General features: G+C 41.3%; 1 protein-coding gene across 6 annotated transcripts in view; it reads left to right on the forward strand.

The window, feature by feature from the left end:
• Nucleotides 1-11368, forward strand: part of WAPL (WAPL cohesin release factor) — a 139018-nt gene extending 127650 nt beyond the window's left edge. For all 6 annotated transcript variants that reach the window (XM_048311930.1, XM_048311932.1, XM_048311929.1 and 3 more), the window contains 9 exons: nt 453-550; nt 2093-2169; nt 3356-3531; nt 3837-3952; nt 4627-4788; nt 5990-6197; nt 7366-7454; nt 8468-8563; nt 8901-11368. In XM_048311930.1, the coding sequence (XP_048167887.1) occupies nt 453-550; nt 2093-2169; nt 3356-3531; nt 3837-3952; nt 4627-4788; nt 5990-6197; nt 7366-7454; nt 8468-8563; nt 8901-8966 (1088 nt within the window). In that variant the 3' untranslated portion in view covers nt 8967-11368. The remainder of the gene's footprint in view (nt 1-452; nt 551-2092; nt 2170-3355; nt 3532-3836; nt 3953-4626; nt 4789-5989; nt 6198-7365; nt 7455-8467; nt 8564-8900) is intronic.
• The last annotated feature ends 15448 nt before the right edge of the window (nt 11369-26816 follow it).

A 26816-nucleotide genomic window follows, 5' to 3' on the forward strand; every position in this document is an offset into this window, starting at 1 on the left:
AAACAGAGGGAGAACAAAGGAAGGATTGGAGAGATAAAAGTATTCAATTTGAACACAGTTTCAAGTTATGGTTTCAGGCTTGTAAAGTGTGGGAAGTGTGTGCTTGCCCTATCTCTTTCCTCTTCTAAAAGACTCTCTTAGAGTTAAGGAACACAGTCGTGTACTGGACACTGTTTTTGGAAGGAGAAAATAAAATACATGGCTAGGTGATTTGTAACAACAATCTCAAACTTGTAAAGACAAAATTGTAAGGTTTGTTTTTTTTTTCATTTACATGGAAAAATGAAAAATTTTGGAGTGCTCATCATGAATTCATGATTGTTTCCTGGCATTGGAGGTGTGCAAAGTGTAAAATAAGGTTGATAGCAACTCTTGAGTAGCTGGTTGGTTTGTACACCTAGCTTTTGAAGACCTCTTACTTATGGAGGAAAACAACTTCTTTTTGTGTTTAGTTAAAGAATGTGTGGATCACCTAAGCAGTGATGAAAACGAAGAGAAGTTGGTTGCTTCGTTATGGGGTGCAGAGAGATGTTTACGGGTCTTAGAAAGTGTGAGTATGAGCAGATCCTTTGCATTTCTGAAAGCTGCTTCTTAAGCAGACCTGTTCTGGTTTACATTCTTTCAGTATGGAGTCACATTATAGCTCTATAAGGTTGATTATTTTTTCATAGACTGTACTAACTTTCTGATGCTTATCAGTGTTTCTGTAATGTTTGAAAATTTAATTTACTATTCTGTGTGTGTGTACTGCGTTCCAAGATTATTTTTGGTAAGAACAACTGAATGTAACGTGATTCTTTTTCTTAAGTTCCTACAAAAAGCTGCTGTTTATGGATGTTGTTTTTGAGGCATGAGTTTGACTCTCTAATGTGTGTCTAGTAGTAACTGATCATTATAGAAGTGGGATTTTCTTAGAAGCAATAAATCAATTTTAAGAATTGCTACTTTGAACCATCAGCTGGGGAAGTGCTGAAAGAGAAAATTGCCCTGAAAGGCAAACGAGTCCTGTCATCAGTTGAGTGCGTAAATGCAGATGGTAAATATTTCTTTGAGAACTTGGAAGAAAATCAAAATACATGGTGGTACTTTTGTAGAGTTTACTTGACAGGAATGGTGAGTGTGTTTCTCTGCACTGCCTTGTTTTGCCAAGTTTAGTGTTTGTTCCTGGTTTTACTGTTTCTGTTGTGATACCTGAAGAAAGCAGAAGAGCCTTGTTATGTTCTAGCTGGACATGTCCACACATCAGAAAACAGCTGGGATTAGAGTACAGGTTAATGAATCTTGCTGAACACCTTAGACCCAAATTAGAGGGAAAGTAGCTCCAGTGGTCTCTTGTTTTCTTCACTAAAGTAGAAGGACAGACTTAGAGTGTAAATGCAAGCTAAAAACTGAGAAACAAGAACCATTGCTGAAGGGTGACTTGAAAATTCTCTTTACCTGTCTTTTCAGCAGTGAGAAAAAAAAATTCAGATTAATTTTCTGCTTTTATATTCAATAGATGGAATTGCCAAGCAACAGTAGAAGAGCCTTGTCTAGTGTTAGAATATTCAAATTTGGACGTACGGGTGTTTGTGATGTAGTAAGATCCTTTGGAACTTGGCAGAGATGACAAAATCAAAACATGCCAAATCATGCAAGTCCAAGAGAAGAACTTCCACTGTTTCTCAAAGTTGATTCCAAATTTCAGTCAAGGGAATCAGAGAAGACCTTGTGTGTTACGGTTGGACGTGTAGTAAGCTCTCAGAAGTGGATTTGATGTCAAGTCCTTAAAATACCACATATATAATTGCATTCTGTGTGCACACTTGGGATACTGTAGTCCCAGAATGTGGATTCAGGGTTCTGCTGTGGCGAAACGTTCTTCTCCATGGTTTCTGTACTTCATCAGGGAAGATGGGTTTATCTTCAATGCCACAATTACTTAGAGATGAAAACTCCAAGGAAATACTGGAAAATGAGAAGTGAAAGTTTACACTGGATAATAGCCAAGAAATGTGGAACTGAATAAAGTGTAGTGGTAGTAAAAGGAAATGCTTCTCTTTCGGGGAAAAAAACTCCCATTTTTAATACTACTTTCTCCTTCTCTCTTTAGGTAACTGTGCATAATCCAGAAAATCAGAGCTATCTGATAGCATACAAAGACTCACAACTCATAGTCTCCTCAGCTAAGTAAGTTGTTTTAAAAAAAAAATCCCGAAAACCCCTAGTTTTGCAAAATACCTCACATGATAAGGAAAAAAAAGAAATGGTTTATGCCATGGTTTATATTTGGGACGAATAACCCCAAAACTTCCACTGTTGCTTTTCATTGAGTAAAGTTAATGTAGATGGGGGTATGGGCAACTACCTGAGTACTACCAATGTGTAATGCTGCTACTGTTGGGCCTGTAGAAGCTGCAGACTGTGGGTTGAGCTCCTGCTGTACTAAGTAGGAACACAGAAGAGGGTGAAGCGACATTTATTTATTGTGTTTTCATTATGCTTAAGTGTTTACTGGAATGGAGCATAGCAGAATTGACAGTGTAACTAAGAATCAAAATAGTGATATTTTGTTCTGGCATTTCTTCGTGGCAGAGATTCTTGTACAAACACCTCTAACCCATTTATCAATCTGGGTGAGGTCTCAGTTGGCTGGCAGAGCCTGTCTGCACCTTGTATTGCTCTTCGTAAGAGAACAAATGCAGCTGAAAGTCTGACTCTGCAGACCTCATTGGAAACATGATTTCACGGTAATAGGTTAGCTATTTGGAGTATTTCTTTAAATTAAAACAAAGCAAGCCACAGTTTAATATGTTATTTAAACCAGTATATATTTCTGACATTTCAGGTTTTGTTTGTAATGGAAATCAGTGTTGTGGTTTAACATGAAACTAATGTTATGCAGTAGAATCGTGCCTGTGGTCTCTTAGTGTTATAAGATTAAGATTTTACTGCTGGGAAGTCATGTGTCATTCTTTACTGAGTGGAAATAGCTCTGAAAACAAGAGAACATTCTGGTAACATTGTCAGAATCATGTTGTATCTTGATGGTCGGAGGATATGAGAGGCTGGGTTTGTAAGAAGAGGAGATATCTTTTGTAAGACCACGTGATGAAGCTGGAAAGGAAAATTAACTAGCCCTTGAAATATCAAGCTGATAAAGCTCTGAGATTTCCAGGTTTTTGTTTTCACAGTTTTCAGTTGAGCTTATAAAAGATTTTGTAGGTGATAAGTTTATCTCTCCCTACAGACTGGGTATCAGAAAAATTCTGCATAAAGCTCTGTGTTTAAGGTTTTTTTCCTTGTGAAACAAGTATAAAGGTGGAATGCTCTGTATGTTGTGAAGATAATTTTGTTCTGCTCCTTCTCCCTGCAGAGCACTGCAGCATTGTGAGGAGTTAATCCAGAGATATAATCGTGCTGAAGACAGTATCTGTTTACCAGACAATAAGCCTCTGCCCCACCAGAATGTAACTAACCACGTGGGTAAAGCAGTGGAAGACTGCATGAGGGCCATCATTGGGGTCTTGCTCAACCTGACAAATGATAATGGTAAAACAGCAAATTTTTTGCATATTCTGTGGTGAAGTGTCAAATATACCATGAGTGTATATATTTTTCTGTATTGATTATGGCTTTTCAAGTCCAGTATAATAAAGCAGTTATGCATGGTAGGTGCCCTGAGTAATTTGTCTTTGTAAGCTGCGTGAAGAATTGCAAGTATGAAATGTTCAGATGAGGGCTTGGGCTGAGAGGGGCTGGTTTGTCATTAGGACCAAAAGGTTTTTATTAGGCTGCTTACCATTATGAGTGTGAGTGTTTTCAATATTGAGCCTCTGACCTCTCTTTGTTTGCAGAATGGGGTAGTACAAAAACAGGTGAACAAGATGGTCTGATAGGCACAGCGATGAATTGTGTGCTTCAGGTTCCAAAGTTCCTACCTCAAGAACAGAGATTTGATATTCGGGTGCTGGTAAGTTCTTGTGCTTGTTACATCAACAGAAAATGATTTGCCTCTTTCTTGTGCATTGAGCTGCTCTGGTTCCTCATTAAGGAATAGTTTCCCCTACAGTTTTTAGTAACCACATGTATACCTAAAGTGAGGTACTTAAAGTTTCTGTCAGGATTTTGTGGGTTTGACAGGTTTTTTCCCTGTATTTGGTGGGAAAAAGTGCACTGTTTGATGAACAAAGATGTAGCTAAGTAAGTATGTGAATTACTAATTTTCAAACATCTTTTAAATTGTGGAAAAATTGAGTTAAAGGCTTTTTCAGATTTACCTCAGCATATATAAAATGGGTCAGAGTGGCCTAAATAGCAACAGTGAAACAGTGAAGGATCTCTTAAGAACATAAGCTGAGGGTTGGATACCTGAATTCCTAACCTGTAAATGAATCTTCAGCTCCAAAAATGTTTTAATGTTCAGAATTGGAAAAACAGAGATTCCTGCATAAAAGTTCTCCTGTACAGGCATCTCTGTTTTGCCTTGTATTTCATTAAATCCTGATCCCTGTCTATCAGACTGTTTCATAAGTTGTGTATTCTCAGAAAGATAAGGCCTGAAGATGTTTATCTGAATAGATGTTTTTTGCTAAATTACCTTTTTTTGCAATGTGTGTAATCCTTCTTGACTTTGCAATCTTGCAGGGATTGGGTCTGTTGATCAATCTCGTTGAATACAGTGCCCGGAACAGGCACTGCCTTGTCAATATGGAAACATCGTGTTCTTTTGACTCCTTGTGTACGGCCGAAGGAGACGAAAGCCTGAAGATAACTGGACAGATTGATGCTGTTCAGGCTTTAGTGCAGGTGAGAAGTGTTTTCCTGCAGTAGGTACCATTTCTCACTATCAGACTGGCAGGGTTGGGAAGGGAGAACTTGGCAATGAAAGAGTGTCAGTTTTTCTGTTTAGCATTTGAGGAGTGGAGCAGACGTAGGGGGAAGATTGCTGCTCACAATCCTGACTTTTGCAGTACTGTTCATTTCAGAAACAGCCTCCCTGGTAAAATACAGTGATTTACAGACATCCAGTAAAACTTTTCTTCGTATACAATTTATGTATAGTTTTATTGTTCCTAGATTATTTACTTTGACTTCTGTTCTAAATCAGCTGTAAGCAACTTTTCTTTTACATGCTTTGCTTCCATAGATTTTTTTGAAGTACTATGTTTTTGGGAGTTTGCAGCTTTAAATTAAAAAATAGGATCATCCTTTATAAAAGCAGTAAAATACAGATGTAATGATTATGGATGTGAAACAGCATTCTTAAGTTGACTAGCTTATTAAAAAAAAAAAGAAATCCACCAATAATTTTGGTGACTGAGTTTCACCATGCAAACTAAAATGAAAAAACTGCAAGAAAATTAGACGACTTGTTTCAGTGGAGGTAATTTTATGGATGCTTTTAACAGTTGTATTTAACTTTGTGAAATAGCTGTCCAGCAGCAGACAAAAAAAATCAATAAAAATAATAATATTAAAAATCTTAATGTATATAGCTTGGCAAAGCAATATTTAAAACTGGTGGTTGTATGGTTTGGAAAATAATTAATGAGGAATAAGTGCACAATATGAGATTCCTGGGTCATTCACATTCTTGCTAAGTCATTTTAAATTACTCCTTTGTATTTTTGCTCTAAGAAAACCAAGAGGGGATAGTTAGCATGAAATGAAAATGAAAATTGGTAGAGAACAAAAATGGACAGGAAATTATGGCAGCTTTTAGTCTTCAAGCCATGTCTCAAGGAAAGTGAATGAACATTTATGATGCCCAAGTGGAGCCTGGCAAGTGGTTCAGCACCAGGGAGGGAGGCCTTGCTGCGGAGCACAGCACTAGTGTTGGGCCAGATTATATTTTACTTTGAAGAGGAAAAGCTTATCATTAAGAAAAGTATTGAAGACTAATTGTATTAAGGGGTAAATTGTGAACAGAAAATAAACTTGTAAGTATTAACTGAATGTGTTCAGGGTTTAGTTTCTAACAGAAATTCTCCTGGAATTCCCCCATTAGCTGTTCCTGGAGTGTGAGCGAGCGGCACAGCTGGCCGAGAGCCAGACGGACGAGCTGATTAAAGAAGCTCCCACTTCTCAGCATGATAAGAGTGGGGAATGGCAGGAGACAAGTGGGGAGATCCAGTGGGTCTCCACAGAGAAGTCAGACAGTACTGAGGAGAAGGATAAGAAGGAGGAAGACGATGAAGAACTTGATCTTAATAAAGGTACGTTGTCTGGCTGTGATGAGCTCAGAAAAGGCAAAGAACAGTATGATAGAATAAAATCCCACCTTGTCCTCTGCTTCCTGTCTACATCCAGTCTTTTGGGCTGAGATTTCCTCAGTGTATCCCAGGTGAAACTGCTGCAGGCCATAGGTAGGAGCCATTTAGATCTGAAACATGAGAAGCAGAGGAAGTTAGGCTACTTTTTATGTTTTTAATAGTACCTTTTATCTGTTTCTTAAAAAAACCCAAAAGAAACAAAATCCCAAACCTTTTTGGGACACTCCATGTACAAAATATTCTGGAAATTATGGCTTTTAGGCTGTTCTCTTGTTCTTCTGGAATAGTCCTTGAAAGTGACCTGCCTTCGTTTTGTTTTCTAGGGTTCTTGTTTCAAGCTACTTTAAGGGTTGGGCTTTTTCCCCTCCTCTCCCTGTTTGCACTTGTGCCTCTTCTGTCCCCACCTGCTTTGTGTCTGTCTTCTCACTTCATCAGTGGTATCTGAGGTACCTGTGTAGTGCCTTGATGTGCTGCATCTTTGGTAGTTTGTTCTGGGAATTTGAGTATCTCTGACCTGTTACATAGTTTGTCTCTGGAAAATGGGTCTGAAACATCATTCCTTCTTGTTCAATCTTCTGATAGTAGATGCAGTGTATTACTTTTAATAGTTTTTTTAACCTTATGTTAGTAGGTGTAGTATATTACTTTTTCCAACTTTATATCCTTGTGTCTCTTTGTAGCTCCATCAGTTGGTGTCTGCAGTTATTTGTAGTTTTTCCCGAAATGCTGAGTCATCAGCAAAAAATGCTGTGCCTGTTATGCTTAATACAATAAACTACCTTGGGGGGAGTCTTAAAGGCCTGTAGCATCACATGAAACATTTACATTGGTAGTTTGGTGTGTTCAGCATAACAGTTTGCACATTGAAATGGCAAATGACAAAATACTGTGCAGCAGAATGAGTTGAAAGTGAATTAAGACCATTTTTTTTGTCAAGAATGTGCTGCTGAGTCAGTAAGTGTGGCGTTTCCTGATCTCTGAAATCTCAGTCCAAAAGCTCGTTTTGCTTGAGAAAAAAGTGTTCTGGGAAGTGATAATGAAAGATTGTCTTTGCAGCAGTAAAAGATACCAGCTGCTTAGAGAATACAATACACTGTTGTCTCTTTTACAGCTCTTCAGCATGCTGGGAAGCACATGGAGGACTGCATTGTGGCCTCATACACAGCATTGCTTCTAGGCTGTCTCTGCCAGGAGAGTCCAGTAAGGAAATAAGTTGATCTTAAGTCCAGTATAATCTTTAATGAAGTGATAATTTGCTGTATTGAAAGGGGTTTACGAAATTGGGCTTCAGTGTGAACAAATACATTGGTGAAGCTGCACTGATGTACACAGCTTTGGGAAAAGTTGCCAGAGATATTCCATCCAAAACAAATTTTCTGAACATCACTGTGTTTATCAAAAACAGTTGGAATTGAATATTTGACCTCTTTTACCTCTCTCCCCTTACTTGTAGTCAGCAAAAGAATTTACTTTGGAAAGGCAGAGGAAAACTGGCTAAGCCTGTTCCTTCTCAGTAGTTTTAGTAAGCAAGTTACCATCAGACTTACTTATTATCAGTCTGCTTTAATTTTTTCTTCCACTGAAGTCACATGAACTTGTGTGTGTTCCTATTAGTTCAAAATAATTGTCTCAGATTGGAAATACTTAATAGAAAGCTGAAGTTAAAAATATGGAACTCCAGTGGCTGAGAACTCAATAATATGTTCACATGAAAATGAGTTCAGACCTTCAGGCTTGTCTGAATTTACCATGGTGGCAGAAATGGTCTTCGAGGTGCTGTTCTGTGCCTTTGGACTCATCAGTGTCCGTAACAGTTTTAGTGTTCAGAGTAAGACTGACAATAAGATCAGTAATTCTCAACCCTTTGCAAAAGGGAGTGATCTCGTTTGTAAAGGGAGTGATCTCGTGGGGGGTTTAGTTCTTCTAGGTCCTGGGGAGGTCTGATAGTCCTTTTTTTTCTTTTTTCTGTTTTTTAGGAAAAAGCCTCAACAAACCAACAGTGAAAAATTATTTTAGCAATTGATTTCTAGAAACATACACACAGTAGAGATATGAGTATCGCTTGAGAGAGACTTAAATCATAAAGATGGTACCAAAAGCCATCTTAATAATGCTGTGAATTTACTTGTCTTAGTGCATCTCACATGCAGAGTATTATAGTTCTGTGTCAGAAAAATATTTCCCAAATGTAAAAAGATTGTTTTGTTTCTTAGATCAATGTGACTACTGTGAGGGAGTACTTACCTGAAGGGGACTTCTCGATAATGACCGAAATGCTCAAAAAATTTCTCAGTTTTATGAACCTTACTGTAAGTAATACATATTTTAAATTGATGTATGTAAATATTTTTGTTATTTTGTTTTCTGTTAATATTTCATGCATTTTTAGAAGCATTAACATTTTTCAGTTTGTGTCTTCATAAGAGCACGGGCAATATTCTGTTTTTTAATACTGAAAGCCCATTTGTCTGTCATTATATTGTGATTGGTCAGGAAGATACTTCTGAATTGTCTGCCTGAACCTACTCGCTTTTACTGACACATAATTGTAAATACTAAAATTCTGAAAACAGAATAGCTCTCAGATGTTTGAAGGAGGTGCTACAAATGCTTGTTTGTTACTTGTGTTTTCTGTTGCATTTCCAGTGTGCTGTTGGAACAACAGGCCAGAAATCTATCTCTAGGGTGATTGAATACTTGGAACACTGCTAGATACTTAACTTCCGCTGCAGGCACTCTAATGCTGGAGCTACCCTTAGGCAAAAGAAGAAGTCATGAAAGAAGTCCTTGAAGGATATACCAAGAGCATTCATCTGTGTCATTCGTGTTCGGATTTTTAAGGCTACCTGGTCTCTTAACCATGCATTCAGCATTTTCTAAAAGACAGTTACTACATCAATCTGCAACTATCAAAAATGAGGGGAAAAAGGTTCTGAGGAAAGTAAATAAAGAAACCTTGCTGTTTATGATGCAGTGCAGTATTTAAATATTTTTGGCAGGGTTTACCCTCCCTATCTTTTTTTCTTGCTTTGTTCGTGACAAGTTTCAAGGGGAAAAACTTGCTGCTGATAGTGCAACTGCTGTTTACTGTTGAGCCACTGTTTCATGCCAGCCAGGTGCAAAGGCAGCTTAGCTACTGAGGTATCAAACAAATGTTCTAATAAAGAAGTTCTGGACAGCAGCACCGCTCCTATTTGAGTTTAATTTGCTCTTGCTTTTTTATTACGAGATTATTCCAAAATCATAAAATATAAATTTTTAAATACTTTTGTGATTTTAACTACTGTCTATATTTAAAATTTGTTGGAATCCAAAGAGGCGAGGATTGGATAGTTTATTTTTTATACTGTTTTGATTGAAATTAGGTCACTGAACTATTTCTCAATTCTAAAACTCCCATGGCCCATGTACTGTAACCAGCTAGACCATAATGCTTTGTAGTTCCAAGAGCATGCAGACCCATAAACACACAAAACCATTGAGGGTACGTTATCCACAAAAGGAATAGTGACTGTAAAAAGTTGTGCCCTGTTTAAAATGCAAATGAAATGAAGAAAGAAAAAAAAAAATTTAAAAACCACTCAATCCCAGGGTAGTTTACACTTCTAATAAGCAAAAACTTTGAAATGCTGTTTTAATTTGTTTCAAGGAAGAACTCAAGGTGTGTTTTATAATGTTGAATACAAAGAATTTGGATGCTTTAGGGGGAAGAATTTTAAAGAAGCTAAAACACCAATGGGGATTAACGGTTCCAGCTGACATAATCTTTCTATTTCATCCTTCTGTAGTATGACAGAGTTGAAATGCATACAACACAAAGCCTTAAATTGCTGATATAGCTAAGATTTTGTTCAGTCTGAGGTCTAGTTCACAGCAAAGCATTGTGTTTGAGGACTTAAGTGGAACAAAGAATCCCAGAAAATACATGACTTTTTTAACAATTTTTTTCTTGCACTCACTATTCAGACCAACAGAATCGATTATTAATTATTTTTATTAAGGTGGTCTTGAATATTTGCAGACTGTTCTGCGATCTGCTTCGTTGACATTTTTAAATACCTGTATAGGTAGTTACATCATGTTACTCCATTGAATTTGTAAAACTTGAAGCCATAAAAATATTAGTTCTATGTATAATGAGGGGGAAATAACAGGAAATCTAACCTGCTTTTAGATCTTGTGTTATCTCCGTGTATAAAGTTAAGAACTTGTGCTTTTGTATCAGTGCCAGCTGTAAATTTTTTTACATACAGTGGCTGCCTTCTATGTCTTCCTATTTTTGATAATGCAGATTGTTGGGAATTCTGTAAGGAAGTAACTGATTAATGGCAAAAATCTTATGTTGGTCATATTTTTTTGCATTTTCTCTCATCACCTTCTAAAACTTAGTGTATCAGTGTAACTTAGAAAAGTTTTTGAGGTTGTATTCCCCTTCCGTAAAAAAAACCAAAACAGTACTGAGAGAGGGAAAAAGGTGTATGTAAATGATCTGCATCAGGAGGAAATTAGTAAATATTTGGCCCATCTAGTTTTTGGATTTTAGAGATTTTCACATACATAATGAGATTTCAAATTGTCTATGTAGTTTCCTGTGGAGAGATGGCAAGAGAAAAGAAGATGCAAATGTGATGATGGGGGAAAGCAGGGACAACTACCTTTCTTTGTTACACTGGTAATTGTTTGGGAATTGATTTACCTCAGTGTTTAACAGGTTTTTTTTAAATGTAACTAATTGTCAAGCACTGACAAATGCAGATTTTTTTTTTTTTGAGGGTGGGGGGAGAAATCACCCTGTGAACTGCAGTGCATTTTTGTGTGTTAGACCCTCAAATAACTCTGCATTAAAGGGTACTTGAGGCCAACTTGCAAATTAAAGTTTTAAAGTAACTTTTTTTCCATTGTAAATATTTGTGTAAATACTCTCAATTGGAAATTAGAACAGTAGAGTACTTTTCTGAATCCAATCCTATTTTTATTTTATACAGTATTTCTCAGCTGTGATCTTTGGAGCAAAAGCCAACGGCAGGAAAAATAGTTTGTACCAGTTTCATGAAGTATGTCTTTGGGTTTTTGTAAATAATTTTAACTCAAATAAAATTGCTACTTTCAATACATATCTTGTCTTTTAACATGCAATAAACCACTCCTCTGAGTGATTGCAGAAAGAAGGCAGTGTCAGGTAAATTGCTAAAAAAAAAAGTGGTAAAAAAAAGGGTGAAAAAAGTAATAGTGGAGCATCCTGAAGGTAGTGCTTTGCTTTTCACCTCTGTGTTGGGAGAACAAAATTCAGTGCCTGGACCTGAGGCTGTGGTCAGTCTAAACAGCCAAGGCTGGAAATTTTCTGGAGATGATGTAATGTGTCTCTTGATGCATTTTGGAGTTCTCTGCACAAGTTGCCATTGATCTTTCAGTAACAACTCTCGGGGCTGTAGTCAGAATAACATAAATGTGATAGAGCACAGGGAAAATGGCACAGTTCTTATGGTGAGACTTTTCACATCATGGGGGGTGCTAATGGCTTTCTTAAGTGAAAAGGGAGGAAATTTCCATGAGTGGTGCTCTATTTCTTGATTAATATGAATGATGCTTTAATTTCAGGGTGGATGTTTTCCCATGGATTTTTCCTTAATTGGTGCAACTAGATATGGGTACAATATGCAATAATTCATGAACTGTAAAGCAAGTTGAATGTGATGTGTTATCCCATTGCCACTTTGAACAAGCAGCAGCATAATGTAACCTCTTCTGTGCTGTAAAAGAACATTACTGGAGTTTGAAACATGGAACAGTGTGTTATTAGTGTGTGGTACTGTAAGAGGCAAATGCAGCTTTATGTAAGCAAATGTTTAAAAAAAATCTGGTAAGAATATTTCCTCCTATTTTGTTGGTAGTTATGTAATGGACGCATTGTGTGTGAATGCTCAGGGGTGACATAAGCATTTTCAGATTAACAGGATAATTGTGAAGCTTCTACAGAAGATTGGGGAGTCCCAGCCTTTCTCATAAATTATTATCCTTTCAGTTTGGTTTGAAATGCTTGATTTGCATATGAGGAAGTGATGTGGCCTGATGTGTATGGCACTGATTTATCTCATTTTTCCTTTCTGGACATCACTAAACAGAAGCCAAAGTGTACTTGGTTATCTGGGGCTATAACCAGGCAAGCCCATGTGGCTTTTCCGGTAAAGTTTCTTTCCATGAATGTGGTACTTCTCTTGTTTAAAGAGCATGGAAAACCAAAAATGTGAATTTGAGTTCAAAAGATAAAGAGGACTTAGGTAACTGCTATTCTTCTGCATCAAGCCTGCCCTTAAAGGATGGCCCATTAATTGGGTTTTTGAAGGTAATGAGATTGGAATTTGCCCTGAATTCTGCTAGCCAAGTGTTTTCAAAACCAGGCCACTGTAATTTTTGATGCCGCTGCTTCTCTTTCTCTGTGTAATGTTAATTTGTCTTTGGGTAAAGGACACTACTGGATTCTTTTAGCTGTGTGGAACAGAAGCCTTTCATACATATTCTTTTTTACTTGCCCTAAAGGTCCCCTATCTAAGGGACTGTAATTTATTAAGATGTTTGCAGCATCAGTAGGTTCAGATAGTCTTACTGTAAATAAAAGTGAAACCATTATAAATAATGCAACTGCTAGGAGTCCTTACCCAAGGGTGGATTGGTTTACTAATGCCACAGGATCTTTATTCCAGCTGTGAAAACTGAACTGAATGTGCAGCTATATATGCCCCAGGTTGCCATGTTTGGTACGGTACAACAGCACTGTGGTGCTGCAGAGGGGCTGTAAGGAGCCCTGGGAGCAGCAGCCCTTGGGAGGAAAGGGAGCTGCTCTGGAGAGAGCCTGACATTTAAGAGGCAGACGTGTCACATCTCTCACCTCCTGTCTTCACACTGTATCTCCACATCGCCTAACCCGCAACTTGAACTTCGATTCATCACTTTGGAGAAGTAGAGGCCAAAGACTTTCTCTCCACGTGTGGAAAGCCAGATTCCTAAATAATGAAGAGTTGTGCAGGCAGTAGTACCTATTTCCAGAATTCTGGTCTGTCTTAGGTGGACCAAAGTTACTTAGAGGAAGGATCATTGAACTTTTGCAGAGTAAAATCAGGTGACAGCTGAAAGGGGACTCTGCTTAGAGTAAAAGAATGAATTACAGGAACTTTACTTAGATCCACTGTTTAGTGTGGGAATCCTGACAGTTTTCTGTATTGTAAGACAAGATTAGCTGTGTCTCTCTGTTTAGCTTTTAAAAGTGGGGAGGAAGAGTGTTAACCTGGAGTGTGAAGTGGAGGAAATTATTTCATTCCACCTGGAAAACTGACCCTGTGATTATGTCCTAGAACAAGAGTTATTTTGTTTCTCACTGTTTCTAGTACGTAAGGCATTAAAATCAAGGTGAAAGGCATTACTGCAGAAGTGTGAATGAGAAAGGGAAGGAAGGAGTTGATTTTGTGTCAAATGGTACCATTCAGGAGCTGTGCACACACCTGACCTCTGGGAATGATGCCAAAGTTGTGGAACTGTGGGGTTTTAGTCATGGATGTATTGTTGGGCTCTTACCCCAAATATGTGGCTCCTGAAAGCATTTCTGGGGCAAGAAGTTTTAAAATATGCAGCCAGAGTTGTTTTCTGATCTGCTGTTAAATTTATAGTCTGTTTGAATTGGAAGTACGAACCGCAAGGAAAACTTGGAGTAAGATCACTTTGTGTCACAGCTCTTTGCAGAGGCATGGATTTGAGTTCAAAAGCTTGATATTCAGGTTACTGAGCCTTAAAAAGTAGTTCAGTAATGTGTTATATAAAACTGCTGTGTAACATCTGGTGTCATTTTGCTGGCTCATATTTTAAATTTTTGTCTTCATTTGATAAGGAATTTTAAAGCAAAGCTATTTTACCCAAATTAAAAATATCTAGGTTAAAGTGCTATAATGAAATTACACTTGAGTGGCAGAAATTGAACATTGTAAATTAAATAGAAGTGAGGCAGTTATTGTTTGTAGTCTCTTTTGCCCTAGCTATTCTTAAAACCTGGGTATAAATTTTTAATAAGAAAAAAATTCATCTTCCTAGTGGAAAAATCTGACTGGAATTTGTGTGCTGAGTGTATTCATGCATCTCCGACATCCAGTTTCAGACTGGAGCTCTATATGGCAAAACAATGGCTTTTTATTTGTGATATCTTAGATTGTGGTGAGAGCCTTACTGAGGATTTTGTGAGAACAAATTTGTAGCTATTTTATCACAGATAATCACAGAAGTTCCCCTTTTTTTAATGTAGGTTATAATGGTTATTCAAGTATAATTTCAAATGTGAGACAAAAGCAAACATGCAGGACTTCAAGTCGTTTATGTATTCCTGTAGAATATAAATTGAAATTGCTGGGGCAAACCAGTACTCTAGAATGATTTGTTAGTCTATTATACATCCAGTCTAGGACTGTCAAAAAAAAAAAAACCCAAAACCTAAAATCATTTTGTTGAGAGAACTAAATTTTGATGTTCCTCACAAGAAGAGACAAATATACATCTATCCAGGTGTTGTTATACAGTGTTAAGAAGTTTATATAAAGATTAAATGCATGGTAATTTTATGTAATATTTGTGATTAGCCTTCAGAAGTTCTCAGGAGAACTGGTGTGTGCTTTTTGATTACCATACATGATGTAGCTTCAGCATTTTTTAAATCTGAAAATCCCATAGGATGGATGTGCTTTGGCTTCTGAACTTTGCTGCCTGGGACCAAGTGAAGCAGCTCTTGAACCACAGGTGTCCACACAATCCTACCCTTCCCTGTACGGATTTTACCTGGTCACCGTTTTCAAAATGCTCAATTCAAAGCCTGCTAGCCTCAGTCAGTCCTGCATTGTGGTGATGGTGTTTAAAGCTGAGCTCAGTCTGTACCTTTTTCTGCAAGAAACCCTCAGCAAGACCAAAAGTGCTCTTGCGTCAGCGAGACCCGGGGAGCGGGGGCACAGTGCCAAACCCATGGCAAGGAGCTGGCATGTGCACGAGGGGTTGCTGAGGTCACTAGCAGCGGCCGTCTCGGGCTCTGGCTGTTGGCAAACAGCTCAGGCTGTTCACCGAGGAGTCTGAGATGGAAGGGGGGAAGGCACCTGTTCAGGCTGTCTTTGCACCAGGTCTTGCTGACATCAGAACTCCCCCGTGTTTCCCAGGCTGATTTCAAAACCTGCCTGGTTGCTGAGCCATTGTGACTCTCATTCCAGTGAGAGCAGCACATGGACCATTGCCATGGACTTTGTCTCATGGATCTAAGCAAGAAAACCCATGAATTAAGATTTTAGAAATGATACACCCAAAGGCCAGAAGGAGTTCTATGAACCCAGATTTCATTAACCACTCTCATATGTGAAATTCTACTTAGACTTTGTCAGTGTGTGGTTTGACTTCCCAAACCTCTTTGAGAGGCAGAGGTCATCTTCCTTTCAAACAGAATTTCAGGCATATGCAAGACAAGGATACCTGGAAGAGCAGGACTGTTCAGTACGTCTTAGTGGCTGTTCTAATTGATGAGGTTTCCTCAACAGCAGTAAATGTCAAATTATTTCAGGAGCATGTGGAATTGTTGATGTCCTTGAGATAAATTAAGAATTGTAGATATTCAGACTTGGAAAAAAAAAATGATGTTTCGGCGATAGCATGGTAAAAAGTTGTCATCTGCCTGTAACCAACAATGGGGAAGGAGAATAAATACCCTTGGTTAACAAGCTTTCCCTGGAGGTGAAATCAGAAACACAGAGGTCTCACAGGATGGAAGAACCATCATGCAAGTTATGGTATCAGAAGCTGGATCAGCGTCTGGGCCTGGTATGTGGTTGCACAGCCTGTTCTGAAGTGTCAAGTATTTCTTGTAAGAGGAAGGTACTGCTGAAGGCTCTGAGGATCTCCAGATGGGTGAGCAATTAGCCTGTGTCTTGCTTCCCAGATGATATTCCAGGAGTACTGCATGCTGTCTAGGATTAGGTTGCAGAGCATATCATCTACAAGCAGTTGCCTTGGAGATTCCATACGCTGCTGAACCAGAAGCAACTTGTTACAACATTTGAGAATTTGGCAGGATAAGCTGAGGTCAGTGTTCTGCTCAAGGTTTGGCAGTGCACGGTGTAACATCTGCAAAGTTTTATCTCAGATAAAGTTCTTCAGAACAACACTGGCACTCAGCTGCCAGATGCCTTCCTTGGAAGCTGCTTTGCTTTCTTCATTGAGTGCAATTGAAAATTGTGGAACATGCCTATGAAATGTCTTTGCATCATTCTCTATTCATCTTCCCCTCTCTCATTTCAATCACTGCTGAAGTAAGGTTTTACATGAGAGAAGTCCTTTGCAGGTGTACATCCACGTTGTTCTTTAGCACCAGGAAGAAACTGATTCTAGACTTTCTCTTCTACTCTGGAAGCTGGTGGGGGGAGAGGAGGGGATGTGAACCATCCTGATCTAAAAAGACTGTTAAAATTACTACTGTTTCAGGATGCTGAGGTCTGCTTCTATCAGTAAGGTCCAGGCTGCATCATGGCATCTGGCTTATTGCCCACCTTTCCAGTGCCAGTTCCACAGAAACACTGAGCAGACATGACATTCAGAATCCTGAATTTTCACACCACAGTTGGGACCAGCACTGACTGTTGCACTATGCAGGAGTAGTAGAAAATGAGAGGTTTACTCAGAAGTGAACTCCCCAGCCATGATGCCCAGTTGTAAGAACAGATACCAGAGCAGAACTCTGGTTATTTGAGATGCTGTGAAAGGTGTGAAATTCATAATCTTTTGATGTCAGTGTTTCCGAACAACCATCATAAGCATCATACTGCAAGGAACAAGAGAAAGATTACAGGTATTTTGCTCTTTTTACTTGCATGAGGAGAGAACCAGGAGTACAGGAACATTAACAGCACAGCTTCAAATCTGTCGTGCCAAAACAAGCTCAAGATCCTGAGCTCAAGAGCGACATTGCATTAGCAGGTTTCACGCTGATTCCTTCATCTTTGTAGAAACACAGTAGCTGCTGGAGGCATGTTGTGCGTCTGCCTCCTCTGATCACCCCTGCAGCTGGCAATAGCCCCCAGGAATTATCTTGTGGAGTTTCTGTGGCTCTCAAAACACTTGAAGGGTTGTTCCAGAGTCCCATCTCTGTGACGCTCTGCCCATGGCAGTGGAGGAGAGCTGAGCTCTGCCTGCTGTGCATGTGTGGGCAAAGGAGGTGAGTGTGTGTGCTGGGCTCCAGAGTGCTTTATGCATGTAAGGAGCTCTGTAAATGCACCTGGAGCCTTTCAAGGGGGATGCTGCAAAGGCAGAGCAGAATTCACTGCTACTCTGAAGCTGTGATACTGGTTTATGCTGCCCTGGTCACACTGGCTGGGAATTGCTCGTGCTACTGCATAACACGTACCACTCCGGTCAGACTGCCCGACTGTTCAGAGGAGATCTTCTGAACATACAGATTGGTGGTAATAAAGTGGGATTTGAGATGAGAATATGAGATTCTATGAAAGGCAAGTGATAAGGTGTTAAATTGTGCCCTGCACAGGGTTAAATGGATTATCAAACATGAGAAAAGCCACCACACCTGCTGGAGTAAACAGGTGACTTTATGAAAGAGATGGTGCATGCATGTAGGATATGTGTAGTGTTTCCTTGCAGCAGTTCTGCTTAAACACAGGATTTACTAAGGAGACATCACCACCCGTGTCTGCCAGACACACAGTGCTCTGCTGTTATTGTTTGTCACTATTTGCAGAGGATCTGAAGACAGAGAGCACACTGATTAAAAATAGACTTTTTGGAAACTTGGTGGAGGGAGAAGTGTCAGGGAGGTGTCCTATCCAAGCAAGAACTGTGTCAGTATGAAAAGAGCTATCATTATCATGCTCAACTGGTGTGGACCAAGAGCTCTAAGGCTACTCAGCAAGTGACTGTGGTTTGTAACATGCCACTTGCAGCTAGAACTAGCAGAAAGACTGTGATTTTTTAAAGAGCTTCAGCAATAGCCCTACTCACCACAAGCTAGCAAGTTTAACCTCATTCCAAAACAAATTTTAAAAGTTACACACTGTAATAAAACATAGGCAGCTGGTGAGGTACTTGGCTAAATATTGGGGGGAACAAGAGAAACTAAGGATTGCTCTTAAAACTCCAGAGGAGCTTACAAGTAAGCAGGCAGGTGTGACACAGTTAATATAAAACCATGCAAGTGTTTGTTGGAAGAAACTCTGGAGATCATCTAGTCCAGACTTGTGCTCAAAGATAGTTCAGGTCAGCCCTGGCTTTCCCCCACCAAGTCCTGAAACATCTAGTGAAGGAGATTTCACAGCCTCTCCCAGTAATCCACACCAGGGCTGTGCTTCTCTCCTAGAGAAAAAAAGTAAGATGTACTTGTCAAGTTAAAAAAAACCAAAAACAGTAACAAAACCAAACCAAAACAAACAACCCCACCCCCCCAAAACAACCCCTAAAAAACCCAAACCCAACAAAAGAACCAAAGCTTCCTCGCTCCCCTAAGCTGTGGGTAGAGACAAAAGTCTTCTATTGGACTGATAACCTTCACTCCAAGGCTTTAAAAGAGAAGAGCTGAGCAGAAATAGCAGTCTCATGCCTGTAGGAAAGGAGGACTCTATTGAGTTACCAACGGCTTGGGCCGAGTGCTGCGCTGTTGGTTGGGTTCATCACTGCCCTGACAAGAGGAGGGGCTGGCTGGGAGGGGTGAGGAATGCAGGTACTCGGCACGCTGCGGTGTTTGGGTGTTTGTGGTACAAATCTTGAGTGCCCAGGCTCTACTGAATGACGGCCTGATTGGAAACCCAATGAACTTGTCACTGGTAAGTAATGCACGGGAGGAAAAACAGCTGTGTACTACAGCAGGTTAAACTGCAAAGTAACTGTTGCCTGCGGGGGCGAGTCTTGACTATTCAACTCCGACAGAGAGCAGAACGACAATTGTAACTTTAGGTGTAATTAGCAAACAAATAGAAGAAAACAAGAACCATCTTTATATCACAGGCTGCATCCCTGATGTTGCCTTGTTTGGAACTCAGCATGGATTTTAGGAAATAGCGAGAGGCAGATACTTTATCTTCTTTTTTCTGCTTTATACCCTGAATCATCACCAACGTGGAATAGCCAGAAGAGGTTAAATAGCCCAGAAGTCTCCAGCTTGAAGAAATCATGACTGGCGATAGATGACTGGCAACAACAACAAAAAAATCAAATATTATGTGGAAAACATGATTAGAAAATGACTGCTTCTTCCAGTGCTCTCCTTTGTTCTTTTAACAGGGAGTCCAGTGCAATTACCAGGTAAAAGAATTTGAAATAAGCAAAAGGAAGTACACTTTAACACAGCACAGAATTAAACTGTGGAACTTGCTGCCCCACAATCCTGGCAAGAGTTTGCTCTGAATGTTTTGCTGCTGAGCAGTAGCCTTTGCATACCAGTGCATGAGGGAGCAGTGGCAGCTCTCTCTGGTTTCTGCAGAAGCAAGTCTCTCCTTTCAAATCTTGCCCCAGGCACCCTGACTGTGCCATTCCATGTGTGTTCTGCAGTGAGCACAGGCAGCACAAGCAGCTTTACTGGAACCTAATTCCTCAGTTACCCAGCAGTGTCCCAGACACCGCTGTGCTTCAGGATTAGCTGGGCTTAAAGAGTCATGTCCCTGGCTGACAATCCTGGAGAGGCAGACTGGCCAGGCCTGGCTCCCTCCATGGGGCAGGGAGAGGGTTTCCACCCCACTACTTGGGTGGTGGCATGGGTCTTTTCCCATTTCTTCCATCCTTTTGGCATGTATTTTCCAGAGCTCACCATATGCCTGTTCATCCCCTTCCTGCTTCTTTTCTAGGTCTAATTTCCATTCACCTCTCTGCTTTCTCCCAGCCTCCACATGCCTATCACCCCTTCTATAAATAATTTGTATTCTTTTAAAAAATAGTCCAAGTCCCCTCTGAATAATCTGGTACACTCATACTGCATTTCCAAAAATACTTAAATGCCACAGACAGACAGACATGCCTTGGCAGCAAATCTTGCTCCCACTTTGACCCTGGGTAGAGTTCCAGCTTCTGATGGCTGGAGATGGCCTCCGTGCAGCGGTCAGGCGTATCCCCTAGGGCAGCGCGGGTCACACGAAACCAGGCTGGTGAGGAACCTCCTCAGGCAGCCTCTCTGCTGCTCCCCGCTTGGTGCACCACGGGTGCCTTTCGGGGGAGCTCAGCTCTTCCCTCAGTGCTGCTTTCCCTGCGGCAGCCTCGCTGACAGCGAGGGATGTGAGATGGATGTGCAGCCCCGGGGCTCAGCGAGGGGCAGCCGGAGCAGCCGGCTCGCTCCCGGGCGCGCTGCCAGGAGCCGGGCTCGGGGCACTCCGAATGCTGACAACAGCAGTTCACGGCCCCCAAAAGTGGCACCACTGAGCTCAAGCCCTGGGCTGCCACACGCCGCTTGTTCTGAGTCCATCCAAGGATGTGTGAGGGCTCCTGGTTAGGAAAGTCAGGCTTCTTAATTGCACGTGAAAGTGACCCAAATTCAAGGAGCTGCTCACAGAAATGTATACTGCTCTGCTCCGAGGCCAGCTCTGGGTTAATTATTGAGGAGTGGTATTTTTAGTAAGTATTTGCAATAGATTCCGTATGCCTGAAACCTTGTTCCCGTGCAAGTTCATCACAATGTCAGGTATTTCATTAAATTTAACCTTTATTCCATGTAATTAGTAGAAATGTTTCTAAACACCTCTTTGATTTCTTTCCTGCTCCCTCCCCACTGGGAAGGCTAAACAATGGTGTGAGTTCTAGGCATGCTTTCTAACATCACAGAGTGGCAAGTTTGGCCAGGATATAAATATAAATGCTTAGAAGGTGGGAGGCAGGAAGAGTTGGTTTACAACAAGATGAAGATTCTTTCAAAGAAATGTATAAATGTTTAAAGTTAAATTCAACAAATAATCTGCTATTCTGCCAATAAGAAAATCTGTACTTTTAAAAACAAATAGAAAAAATAATTGCAACACTTGCAATCTTTCCTACAAAAGAGAGAAAAATCCGTAAGCGGTGGCAGCTCTTAGTATAATTTGCCTAAATTCATACACTGATTTACATGTAAGAGTACATTACCATGACAACTTTTAAATCTTGCTAAATTCTCTTCTTACTACTTCCATTTTTTTTTTTTCTTGCTGTACTTTCTTCAAGAGAAGTGACCTGTAGTCTGGGATCTCCTCCATACACAAGGACCTTAATCCTGCATCTGTAACTCTGAGTGCACTCTGACTACTACTGTGACAACACAGAGTAGGTTGAAAGCATGTTACCCTCAAAATCCTGTTAATCAAGGAAGAGAAAACACACTATATATATATATATATATATACAAAGCCAAGAATTTATTATAGCTGAAATCTTAACTTTAAGAATCATTATTAGTCCAGACCTAACTTTTAGGTCTATTTCTATTTCAGAAAAAATCCTTCTATACAGAAAGAATTGTAATAATAATAATAATAATAATAACAACAACGACAATACTGCTAGGTCTCTTATACTCACAGTTCCAGCTTCTTGCCCCTCTTCTGGTGTTGCACTCACCCTGCCACTTCTCAGGGTCCTCAGGTTGCTGCCTTCAGTGTGGTGAAGGGTGGTAGGGGTGCTAAGGCATGGGGGGTCTTTTGGCTGGGAAGGATGTGATGATGGCTGCACCTTTCTCACTCCAGGATTCACCTGGGGTCTTTTTAATGTTTGCCAACAAACTTTCACACCTTGCTGCTTCATCACTGGTTTGCAACCCACAGGATATCCAGATTTGCTATACATGATGTATCTTGCATATGGTGGAAACTTGTTCTTTGTTCTGTTATGCAAGAAAAGGTGATTTTGCCTAACTCTAGGTCTGTGTTTTTAGTGGAAAACAATGGTTGGTTTGTTTGTAGCTGTGGGGTTTCCAATGCAAGCCCGTGCCCCATCTTTTGTCATCTGATGCCTGTACTCCTCCCCACTGCATCCTGTGCCTCCTCCTCTCAAGGTCTCTGCTACCACCCCAAGTCTGTGTTTCTCCACGTGACATCATTATGTTGGTTGTATCTTCTTCTGCACAGAACAATGACTTGTAAGGCCTGTCTGTGCACAGCTACTGTGGTACCATACAAGGATAAGCAAAAGTAAAACCAACTCATCCATGACCATGTGCTCAGAAGAAAAAAACGCTGCTACAGCTAAGCCAAGTTAAAAGAAAACTTGCAGGTGGGTCAGCAAATGTTCTGCCAAAGCAGGCAGGGCGTGACTCAGTGCTGAGGCCTCAGAGCAAAGCACGTGGGCTGTTCCCAGCAGTGGCAGTACCTGACATGAGGCTACAGGCCACCAGCAGGCCACTGTCTCATCAGCAGGATGCACAGAGTGCTGCTGTAATTCTGCTGTGTCACATTCCAGCTCCAGCTGCAGCAGTGCCTGATCAAAATAATGTACAGGTGCAGAGCAGCAACATCTGGGATCTTAATTACTGCTCCTACAATAAAAGAAGCCAGCCTGGTGTTTCAGTCTTGCTCCAAGTTGGCTGGACAGATGCTTGAGTGGAAAAATAGCTTGCTGGTGAGATCAGCCTGTTCAATCCAGGCAAGTGAGAAGAGCGCTCGTTGTTAAAATAGAAGGCAAAATGAGGCAATTCCTCTGCCTGTCAAATAACTGGGTAAATCTTCTCAAAGTCTTTGCTCCACACGCTTTTTTAGATTTGGTTATCTCTGTCCTATGAGAGTAAAATATTCTTGGCAGTAGAAGTGCTGCTCTCACAAGTACCAAGTGCCAAGCTTTTAAAAATTAGTACAATGCAGAGAACATGCTTTGTTTTTATAAAAAGGTTGTTGAAACAGCCCAAGTTTCAGACAGGCTTTTAAAAAAAAATAATACTTTGTCTTTTTTCAGGAGCTATACCTGGTTTTCACTGGAAGCACCATGGGGCTGGGAATCTCTCTGCAGCTACAGCTGTACTATTTCTCTGTATCCAGGGGTGGGAAGCAGTAGTCCTGGTGTGCCTCCAGCCAAGAGGGGCTGAGGCACAGCTTGGCGGGCAGACCACGGTGGTGTGTGCTTGGCCAGAGGCCTCTCGAGTGACTTGGACCAAGTGTCCTTTCATGTTCCCCACCCTGGGGCACTCCAGAAAGTCTGTCCAAGTTAATGAGAGGCAGGCTGCACAAGCTGAAGATTCATTAAACCTGCAGCATGGCTGCTAAGCCCATGCTTTAGTTTAATTCACAAATGGGATTGAGTCAAGTGTTTACCAGCTCTCCCTGACCCCAATCCCCAAAGGCTCGCTGTGTTTGGGCTATGAGCTTAAATGTCTCTGCAATCCTGCTTCTAGGCCAGGCTGGAAAACAAGGACACGCGTGTTTCCCCATGGCAGTGGCAAGACCCCTGCATGAGGTGAGAGCTCATGGAGGGCCTGTGCCCTGGTTTCAGCTGGGATGGAGTTAATTCCTCCTTTCTGGCTGTTACAGTGCTGTGTTTTGGATTTGGAATGAGAATGGTGTTGATAACACACCGATGTTTTGGGTTTTGCTAAGTCGTATTTATCCTAAGTCATTGAATTTTTACTTTTTCTTGTCTCATGCTCTACCAGTGAGAAGGTGCACAAAAGAAACTGGGAGGGATGATCCGAACTGGCCAAAGGGATATTCCACACCAGAGAACATCATGCCTGGTATATCCTGGGGGAGTTACCCAGAAGTGGGGGCCGATCTGGGTTTGGGAAGGTTGGCCTGGCATAGGTCAGTGGGTGGTGAGCGATTGAATTGTGCACCACTTGTTTGTTTCCTTTTCATTATCATAATTACTACCATTTATTGTCATTTCTGTATTTTACTTTGTTCTCGACTATTAAACTGTTCTTCTCACAACCTAGGGTTTTACTTTGATTCTCCTCCGCACCCCAGCAGGGTGAGGGGGAGTGAGGGGGTTGAGTGAGCAGCTGTCTGGAGCTTTATTTCCAGCCGGGTTTGACCCACGGCACCCCCGCACCGCGGGGCTCTCTGGCTCCGGGCTTCCTGTGGCAGATGGGGCGGGCAGGAGGAGCCCTCCCCCGCCCTTCCCTTCCCCTCGCACCGCGAGCAGCTCCTCGGAGAGGGAGGGAGCCCAATAACCCGTCAGGGGGAGATGGAAGGAAACGTGCCGAATATTCAGTTTAGGTTGATTTGTGGCTGCTGCTCCCCTGGGTGCGGCTCTGGGAGTTGGGGGTCGTTACCCCACAGCCTGAGGTGCCGCCCGAGCCCTGGGGGGACCTCACCTGGTGATGCCACTCCTGCTCACAAAACCTGTCCTGGACGGCTTCCCTCCGAGTGTCTCCGGGATTCCAGGCTGTGAGCGTGGACGTGGGGCCGCGGAGCGCCTCAGGTGTGCCCCTGAGGGGAGCGCCGAGCCCGCGGCCCGGCCCGGCGCTGAGGGAGGAGCCGTGCCCCGGCCAGCACAGCACCGGGTGCTGCCCGCAGCCCTCAGGGCTCGGCCCGCCGCAGCCCGACGGCGGCCGGAGGCTTCCAGAACGTTCCTCAGGCAGGTGAGCGGGCTGGGCTCTCGCCACCCCATAGCGCTTGCGGGTCCTGGCCAGTGCTTTTTTCCCTGTTTTTTGGGACAGGTGGCAGCCCTGTGCCCACACACGAGCAGGAGGGCGCTGGGCACCCCGTGCGCCTGAGGACGGCCGTGCTAAGCTCACCCTGCGTGACCCCGGCCGGGTGTTTCGCTGCTTGTATTTGCTCTCAGTAACCACCAGGGGGGTGGCATGCTGGAATTTTAATTTCCCAATTGCAGAAATGAGGCGTTACTTTCTTTAAAGGTCAGAACTCAGGATAAAACTCTGCAGGTAAAGAAGATGTTTTCTTTTGTGAGCTATCCATGAGATAGCCGCTTGTCTCCTGTTCTCCTGGGCTGTGTTTGGGGCACGCTAGCTGCACTTAGCTGCGAATTTCCTGTGGAAAATTTCCCTCAAGGAAAAAGCAGTGATCTGTTACAGCTGAAACTGTGTAAAAATAGTCGTGAATTCTGGGTTTCCTGATGTGAAGAAAAAAAAAAAATTGTATATAGTTGAAGTATCCAGTTTCACTAATATTTACAGAAATATGTTTATTTCACTCTTTTATTTGGAAATTTACATTCTCCTTTTTCCTTAGGAGACCAGACAAAATGAGCAAAACATGTTTCTTCATGTTAACATTCACACTCTGAAGGTATTGTGTTGCCTCTGCCCCAGAGTAGGACTGTGGCCCTCCCTATTTTGGTAGAGATTAGAAGAGATTATTTTGGGCATTACTGGACACCCATAGTAGACAGCTAGGAAAGTTACTTGGTGTCACACGTTCCTTGGGAGCTTGCCAACACGTGAATCCATGCCTAATTACATGGTCCATTCACCTGCAGCTCCCTCAATATGAAACACTGTTGTTCCTGTAAGTGTGCATTTCACATGAAAGGACATAAACATCAAACTGGAAACTAAACATGAAATAGACCCTGGGCCCCAGGGATGCACTGGGGTTAGGGAAGGCACACTCCTCACCTCGATGAAAAGGAAACAAAAAAATGAAGATTGAAATGTTACTATTTGGGCCTCTAAAAAGATTCTTCATTGCATATGTGCAAATAAAATTATGGAGTACTCACAAAAACCCCAGTTAGTTGCTTTGGCTAGTGATCAGCATGCTTACATCATTTAAGATCTTTGCATAAAACAGAAAATGGCCTAATTTAACACAGCAGAAACTAAGGGGGTGATGGTTGGAGCTTAAGCAATTAATAATTAAGAAGTAGGAGATAGAAGATACTACCTGAGAAGGAAACAGGCTGTGTAATGTAGAAGTGACTGCTGTGGTGCATATACAGGGAAGACGGGGCTTGTACACCGTTTCTGGGCAGCACTTTGTCAAAATGCAGTTGCGTTGCAGATGTAAGACTCCAGTGGAAATATGTAAACTGATAGAAAAGGATCACTCTTTTAACTGTTCTCTTTACTCAGTTTTGGAAGCTTAGGAGGTTTTTGACTCTTAAGGAGTTTCACTGTCAAAAGCTCTTTCTAATTTCTGTGGTTACACAACAGCTTAGATGGAATACACACCTTGCTTTGTGGGGTTTTTATTCCTGTCCCCATCCATTACACAAGGAATGAGAAGGGTTGTAAGTGGCTCCTTGCTAAAGTCCAGGCATGCAGTTTCTATTTTAAATCTCAAGTGTTTGTTTTTTGTGCTACAATACTGCTGACTTTGCTATAGTTATACATAGTTCCTTGCCCTCTGTCCAAGACATTTTTAACTCCCCTGTTCTATTTTAAAGAGAACTGAATTGGAGAAGAAACATGCTTCTAATTCAGTCTTCTTTTTAACTTCAGTGGAGATGGAAATTGAAGTTGCACTTGAGGGGAGAGTAGTAAATGGACCAGAACTACTTAATATCAGAGTCATAATTCATACTGCTCATATCTCATCTTGGAGTACAAACTGTCCTGCTCTTGAAATGTCAATGCTTTCTTTCCCTATTTAAAACAGGGATTCGATCTTTTCATCTTGGAAAAAGAACTTGGTGTCTTCG

Source organism: Corvus hawaiiensis, chromosome 8 (assembly GCF_020740725.1).
Source record: "Corvus hawaiiensis isolate bCorHaw1 chromosome 8, bCorHaw1.pri.cur, whole genome shotgun sequence".
Classification (NCBI taxonomy): Eukaryota; Metazoa; Chordata; class Aves; order Passeriformes; family Corvidae; genus Corvus; species Corvus hawaiiensis.